The following is a 7,042-nucleotide window of genomic DNA, read 5'->3' on the forward strand; positions in this document are numbered from 1 at the left end:
CTGACTATTTACACATTCTGAACCTATTTCCACTCGGTAACTATTCAGACATGCTTTTACCTTGTTGCTAGCATTACGTGAACAGAAAGCCAAAATCTTTTTTTTTTTGGGCTTACGATTGCATCATGTAACATCATATTCTAAATAGTTCTCATAATTGTCATACATGAAGGCAGTAGCTCACTGGCCTGCTAGACCACAATGTACTTGGCTAGATTCTGGTCTAGCCAGAATTGGCTAGCTAAGCTGAGCTGTTTCCTGTCAAAGACTGTAATATATAAGGTGGCCACAAATATGTGTGCAGATAATTTTTTTCCTTTTGAATCCTTTTCCCAGAATGTACTCCCCAAAGTGAGATAACTTCGTCTTATAATCACTTCTTTTGTCTCTTGTCAAGAACTGCCAAACTGTTCACCAGGAACCATCACTTATAGTGCCAAGGGTCTATTTCCTCACGACATATTTTCTAAAATGTATTTCTGATGAATTTTATTTTATTTTTCATTTTATGTGTCCTGGCCTGTGTGCGTTCCTCTTGGGTATACGGCTTATTTGGTCCTTTGAGCAAGTAGATCTGTGTAGTCACTGCATATACTGGAGACTCCTCAGATCAATGCTCCGTAATTTCCTCATCTCATTGATTTTCCTTCAATCTTCGTTCTTCTTTCCTGTGCATACATTTCAAAATTTTATATAACTGAATTTGTCCACCTGACATTGATGATTTCCCCTTTCACTTCATTAAACAATCAATGAGATCCCTGGAAAAAGATTTTCTTTTTCCTACACCTAATGTCCTGCACTTTCCATCTGGACTTGTCCAAAATCTCTCTGGTTCCCATGAACACTCACTGCCCATGATCCTTACATATTATCCCTTTGGTCACCTCTCAACAGCCCCTGGCTAAACATGTCCAACTCAGTTCCACCGCTGCCACAGCCTATGCAAAAGGCCGGTGGTCATGGCTCACTTCTGACGGGATCCCTCCATGAGATTTTCACTCCTCCACCCATCCCAGCCCCACTACCGACTTCCCAGGTCTTCCAACCGGTCTGGCCCCTGAGTCCCACACCTGGCCTCTAGGCTTAGGTTTTTTCCCCACCCATAATGGCAATATGCACGAATGCCTTCAACCTCTTAGTTCAGTCAAAACTTCTCAAAAGGAATTGTGCCAGAAAACTAAGAGGGGGCTAAAAATAAACTCCAGGAAGTATAAAGACATCAAAAAAGAAAAGGTTTTATATCCTACATAGGTCTGGCCTCAGGTTGGCTTGGAGGTGAGGGGTGGTGGAAGTCGGGGGGTAAGACCCAGGGTCTCCCCGTGTCTCACACTCAGACCCTGTGTTTCAGACTCCAACCCTGCCGGGTTCCATTACCTAGTAGCACATTCTCTTCACGGACTTCAAGGTAAACGCCTGTTGGCCTCGGCTTGTGTCTATACTTGGTCCCCCGTGAAGTCCACCCCGCACTTCGCTGGGGGACGCCATTATCAGAGGAGCCTCAACTTCCCAGCCGAGGCTGCTGGAAGATGCCATTTATGGCTGGGTTCCGAATCCCAGACCTCTTCTGACTTGGTGCGTCCCGTTCAAGTCGGAGGGAAGGGGGTTCTCAGCTCTCTTCCAGAAAGTACATACCTGACATACCCTCAAGCCCTGGGCTTAAAGGGCTCTTTCTACCCACTTCCCCAAGACTCTCCCTGGGCTACCCCATCAGGAATGGTTTTAAAGAAGAACTCAAATCAGGACTAGCTTACACAGCTTGGAAACCTAGACTCTACGGCGGCGGCGGCGGCGGCCACGGCGGTCACCCCCAGCAAAAGCAAGCAGCATTAATGCCCAGCACCCCTCCAACCCCTCCTCCTCTGCTCCTGAGGATTATGGCCACGCCACCCCCCTTGGTCCCTATTCCTGCGCACCTGAAGAGCGGTTTTCGCACTTCACCTTGAAAAGCTGCCAACCCCTGCTCTCTGGGGAAAATGCCCTCGGCCACCACATCCCTCGGGCCGCCCTGCTTCCCTTCTCTCTACCCCCTCCCCGGTCCCCCCACCCCAAAGTGTCTCCCCAGTCCCAGCCCTTTAACTGTCAGGAGGGCGGACCCGAAAGACATGGATGGTCCCATTACTGAGGGACACGACCAGGTACCTGCCGTCCACCATGGTGGTCACCCGGGGCTTCTCCAGGCCGTGATAGGCCGTCAGGAAGTCACCGAGCAGCGACCCCTTCGGATCGAGGATCACCACCTTGTTGACCTCTCGAAGGGTCAGAAAGATGTAGCCCTTCTTATCTACGGACACGGAGCCCGGCTGGCAGCCGTGCAGGCCCGGCCCCCGGTACTCGCCAATCACCTGGCCCAGCCCGTCACACACCACCAAGCTATTCTGCTGCCAATCTGACCCCACGAAATTGCCCTGGGGGCTGGTGGTCAGAAACACCAGGGCCCGCAGGCCCCGGCTGGCCTTGCCTCCGGGGATAAACCGGGTGGCCAGGCTGCCCTCCATGTTGTACACCTCCACGTGGCCCGACACGCTGACGGCCACCCGGTCCCCGCTCGGCATGGCGGCCACGGCGTGGCTGGCCTGGCAGAGGCTCAGCGCCCGGCGCCACTGCACCTCACCGTTGGGGCGGATGAGATAGAGCCGAGCGCCGGCCGAGAAGGCCACGGCGTCCTGCAGGGCGGCCACGCTGCACGGGGAGCAGCCCTCGGGGACAGGCACCGCTCCCTTGTAGTCGCCATTGAGGGAGAAGCGCTTCAGGGCTCTGTTCTGCTCATCTGCCACCAGGATCTCCCGGGAGCCAAAGGGACAGAGCCCGGTGATCCGGGGAGACCGCCTGTCCCCCGGCATCCGCGTGGGGAAGCTGCAGAAAAAGATGGGCCTGGGGAGGAGGCCCGAGCCCTCCGGGTTTGGCCCAGGTGCTGGGCTGGGCTCCCGAGAAATGGACTTGAGCCTGCCTTTGAACTTCCTCTTCTTGTTGGATCTGCCGCCCCTTGGCGACTGGGCGCCTCCATCTTCCTGGGGCGTCTGGGCTCTGCCCTCTTTGGGGGTCTGGGCTCCGTCTCCTTGGGGCGTCTCGGCTCTCTCCGCCTTTAGGGTCTGGGCTCCGTCTTCTCGGGGCGTCTGCGCACTGTCCTGCTTTGGGGCCTGGGCCCCATCCCCGCTCTGGGGCCGGGTTTGGTCGCCTCCCTGGCTTCCGGCTCCGTCTTTCCCGCTGTCCTTCTGGGGCTGGTGCTCCTCAAAGGAGAGCCTCAGCAGGTGGCGCGTCTTGTCCAGGAGTCCGGGGTGGAGCTCCAGCTGCGGCAGCAGGCAGGGGGCTGACCCAGGCATCCAGGGGCAACGCTGCAGCTGCTGAAGCCTTTGGGCAATGGCCCCCTCCAGCGAGAGTATCTCGGCCTCCCGACCCAGGCTGAGCACGCGGCGGGCAAAGGCGGCCGCCTCCCTGGCCACCTGGGCCCGGCTCTCCAGCTCGCCCAGCCTCTCCCGAGCGGCCTCCTCAGCGGCCTCCACGTGGGCCCGTAGCTGCCCCAGCACCTCCTGCTTCTGGGCCAGGAGGGCCCGCAGGACCCCCTCGGCCGCCTCTTCCACCTGCGCGCCCACCTTGGCTGCCTGCTCCCGCAGACAGGCCAAGGCTTCCTCTTCCGCCAGCCGGGTGGCCTCCAGCTCGGCCAGGTTGCTGTCCATGCCCGCCAGGAGCCCCTCAAGGCGTGGCCTCCGGGAACGCACGGCCTCGGCCAGGGGCAGGCAGGGGTGGTCCAGGTGGGGGTCCAGGCGACACTCCCGGCACAGCAGCTGGGAGCAGGGCTGGCAGAGGAAGCGCAGGGGCTCCCCCGGGTGCTGGGGACACTGGGCCGCCTGGCGCTCCCGGGCCTCCTCGTCGTACCACCCTGCCCTGTAGCCCACCAGGTCCACCACCCGGTGGCTGTGGGTCTGCCGGGTGCAGCGGTGCCCGTCGGCACAGGCCTGGCACAAGTCGTCGGCGCAGTCCAGGCACCGGGCTGTGGCCGGCCCCCCAGCGCTGGCGCCCCCCATCAGCGGGCACAGGGCACAGGCCGGCTTCCCTGCGCGCAGGTCTCCACCGGCTCGGGCCTTCACCAAATCCAGGAGCCCGTTGACAAAGAAGTTGGTCTTGAAGGCAGCCACGCCCGCGGGCGGCACAGGCACGGGCTCGCGGCACTCAGGGCATCGGAGGCGGCTGCCCTCGGCCAACTGGGCCAGGCAGTCCTGGCAGTAGGTATGCAGGCAGGGCAACGTTTTGGGCACCCGCAGCTGCTCCAGGCAGATTTTACAGGCTAGGAAGTCGCTGCTCAGGGCCTCCAGCAGGGAGGGCGAGGAGCCCTGGGAAACCATTCTGCAAGCGAGGGGTCGGGGTCAGAGGACAGGGGAGGCACCTCCTCGGCAGCCCCCCACCTGCCCTCTCGCCTCTCCCCCATCCTCAAGCCCCACCAGGTCTGGGGTCTCACCTGAATGGCCAGGAATTTTCTTCTGGTCTCTGGAGATAAAGAGCTGCCTCCTTCCTCCCTGCAGAAAAAGTAAAGGCCGCTTTTGCATGTCAGGCCCTGCGAGATACGACATCACCAAGGAGCACAGCCTTGGAGACCTGCTGGTGTAATGATCGGTGCCCCCCACCGACAGGCCCTGTGGCACATGGGGTGCGAGTCTGGTGTGACTAGATCCTGAGGGGGTCCTGAGGGGGTGGGACGCCGGGTGAGGGGAGGGCAGAGAGGACCAGCCGAGGGTCTGGGTGGGCAGACGTGCCTTGTCTCCTGGAGGGTGGGGGAGTAGGAGGGACCCCGATTCCCGGGACCCCAATTCCCGCAGCCCCGTACACCTGCCTCCTAGGCCCCGGCAGCGGCATCACGGGTTGTGAGGGCCCCCGTTCCCGCCTCGACTGTCCTGAAACGAACAGGCAGAAGGCAGCCTGAGAGGAAGGGGCTGCCTCGCTCTTTCCTTCCGGCTCCCGAAACGGAGGATCTCCGCAGCCTTTGCCCCATCTCCTCCAGCCCTTTTCTTTCAGCCTTTCCTGCTGCAAGAGGCCTCCTGCTTTCCTGGAAGCCTCTGGAGGGTAGGAGTCACATGAGGCCCGTCTGTGGATGCCCCCAGCTCCCTGCACGGTGGCTGTGAAACACTTGATAAAGAAAGTTGGGGGATCTCCCCCAAACTTCCAGAAAGCAGGGGCCGGGAGGAGAGCTCAGAGAGTGGGAGGGGGTCTTCCCCAGGAAGTCTCAGATCTCTGGCCCCCCGCGGGGGAAGCCTCCCCTCTCCTCCCGCCTTCTGGGTTCCTCTCCACAGTCCCTTCCTCTTCCCCCCGCCCCCCACCCCCGCTCTCTCCCTTCCCCCACCCCCTCCAGTTCAGCTGTCCCTTCAAACGCCCTCCAAGCCCCTCTCCTTACCTAGCCGGGGCTCCAGGACCCGGAGTGGGGGCCCCCCGAGGCCCTGGCGCTGCTGTTGCCGGGCTCCTGAAAGAAACAAAACTGAAACTAATTGTACTTCTGCAACTTCCGTCCCAGGCCCGGGACACCGACTTGTACAGCCGCAGGCCCCGCCTTCCTCCCTACCCTGCCTGGGGCTCTTCCTCGGGGGCCTCCTCCACCAGCACGGCACAGCCCCCGCCAGCAGGCTCCGGGGCTCCGGGGCCAGGACAGCTTTGGCGGCTGGAGTTGCCGAGGTTGGCTTGTCGGTTTGGGCCTGAGGATTCGCTCAGCCTGCGAAGTGTGTTTGTCGCAAAGGCAGGGCCGATGCCTGAGGATGCTTCCTCTGAGGGAAGAAATTAGAGATCATAGGTGGTTCGGAGACGTAGGGTAACCAGAGCCCCGTGCTCAGGCCAGCGTTCCAGTGCTGCTGCGTATCCGCCAATCCAGTCTTAGGTGAGGCCCTTCGTAGTATAAATCTCAGCTGAGAAACTGGAGGGGCTGTGGGAACCAGATAAGGGGCCCCGGACTGAGGAGTCAGCAAAGGCTTCCTGGAGGAGGCGTCACTTGAGATGAGTCAGAAGGGTGCATGGGGGTTAGGGATCACCCGAGAAGAACAACGCAGGGAAAGGCATTCTAAGAATCGGGAACAGCAAGTCCGAGGGCTCAGAGGAATGAAATACCACGACTCTGCTGGGGGATCCAAGTAATTCAGGATGGTTTGTGGGAAAGGGACATGTGAGTGGTAGCAGGTGAGGTTACAGACGGAGAGGCAGCGGCCAGATCACAGAGGGCCTTATGTTCTACACGAAGGGGTCTGAGTTTTATCCAAAAAGCCCAAAGAAACCATTGAAGGATATCTCCCCCAACATCTTCTGAAAATTTTGAAGCACAAAGGAGTTGAGAGGATTGGAACGAACACTGCTGCACCTACCGCTTAGATTCTACAGTTAACATCTTGCCGTAGTTGATTCGTCACGCAGCTACCCATGTATGCGTCGCTTTATCCACGGTGATGGGATTTCGGGAGGAAACAGAACCGGTGAGAGCTCACTCTGGCAGCGGCCAAGAGAATAGAGGGGGGGGCCTGACCATGGGTCCAGGTGAAAAGTGGAGGGGTCTGAGCTGACACAGCGCCGCTAGGGGCAGAGAGGAGGGTGGAGGATGGGAGGAGCCTCACGTGTGAGCAGCTGCTACAGGTGAGAGAAACCCGTGGGTCTTGTGACTGTCCCTGTGGAGGGAGGTGCCGCAAGGAGGGTAGGAAGACCTCCAGGTTTTGCAGGTCTGGAGGTCAGCACGGAGAGCTTGGCTGCTGATAACCCGGCTTATGACTTTTCTAGACTTTTGCAATGTACCTTTGGTTTTGATGAAGTCACCCAGCAGTGTCCAAAGTGAGAAGAGCAGGGCCGAGATGGCATTGTGTGGAACACAGACATTTAAGGGCAAGTTGGGGAGGAGCTGGAGCGTGAAGGAGCCTGAGAGGTACTTCAGAGAGGTAGATTGAAATCCAAGCAAGAGTAGGTCCCAGGAGCCAGGGGTGGGGAATGCTGTACTTCCAGGAGGAGGAGGTGGTCAGCGCAGTTGAATGCTACAGACCCGACGGTCAGCCACGATGAGCACAGGAAGGTGTATTGGCAC

At 59.1% G+C, this 7,042-nt stretch overlaps 1 protein-coding gene across 2 annotated transcripts; it reads right to left on the reverse strand.

Moving 5' to 3' along the window:
- Positions 1–474: 474 nt before the first annotated feature.
- TRIM56 (tripartite motif containing 56) lies at positions 475–5,458 on the reverse strand. 2 transcript variants are annotated; one of them, XM_067012524.1, is made up of 4 exons: positions 5,387–5,456; positions 4,825–4,889; positions 4,457–4,510; positions 475–4,344 (listed from the first exon to the last, which is right to left on the reverse strand). In XM_067012524.1, exon 4 carries the CDS (start codon positions 4,341–4,343, stop codon positions 2,076–2,078), a length of 2,268 nt encoding a protein of 755 aa, XP_066868625.1. In that variant the 5' UTR covers position 4,344; positions 4,457–4,510; positions 4,825–4,889; positions 5,387–5,456; the 3' UTR covers positions 475–2,075. The 2 variants fall into 2 exon arrangements, with proteins under 2 accessions (XP_066868625.1, XP_066868626.1); XM_067012525.1 differs by lacking the exon at positions 4,825–4,889 and having other exon boundaries at positions 4,457–4,514; positions 5,387–5,458.
- Positions 5,459–7,042: the final 1,584 nt, after the last annotated feature.

Source organism: Kogia breviceps, chromosome 14 (assembly GCF_026419965.1).
Source record: "Kogia breviceps isolate mKogBre1 chromosome 14, mKogBre1 haplotype 1, whole genome shotgun sequence".
In the NCBI taxonomy this organism is placed as follows: domain Eukaryota; kingdom Metazoa; phylum Chordata; class Mammalia; order Artiodactyla; family Physeteridae; genus Kogia; species Kogia breviceps.

Excerpts from the sequence above, each read along its gene's own strand:
- TRIM56 (XM_067012525.1), bottom strand. The coding sequence starts at position 4,343 with ATGGTTTCCCAGGGCTCCTCGCCCTCCCTGCTGGAGGCCCTGAGCAGC.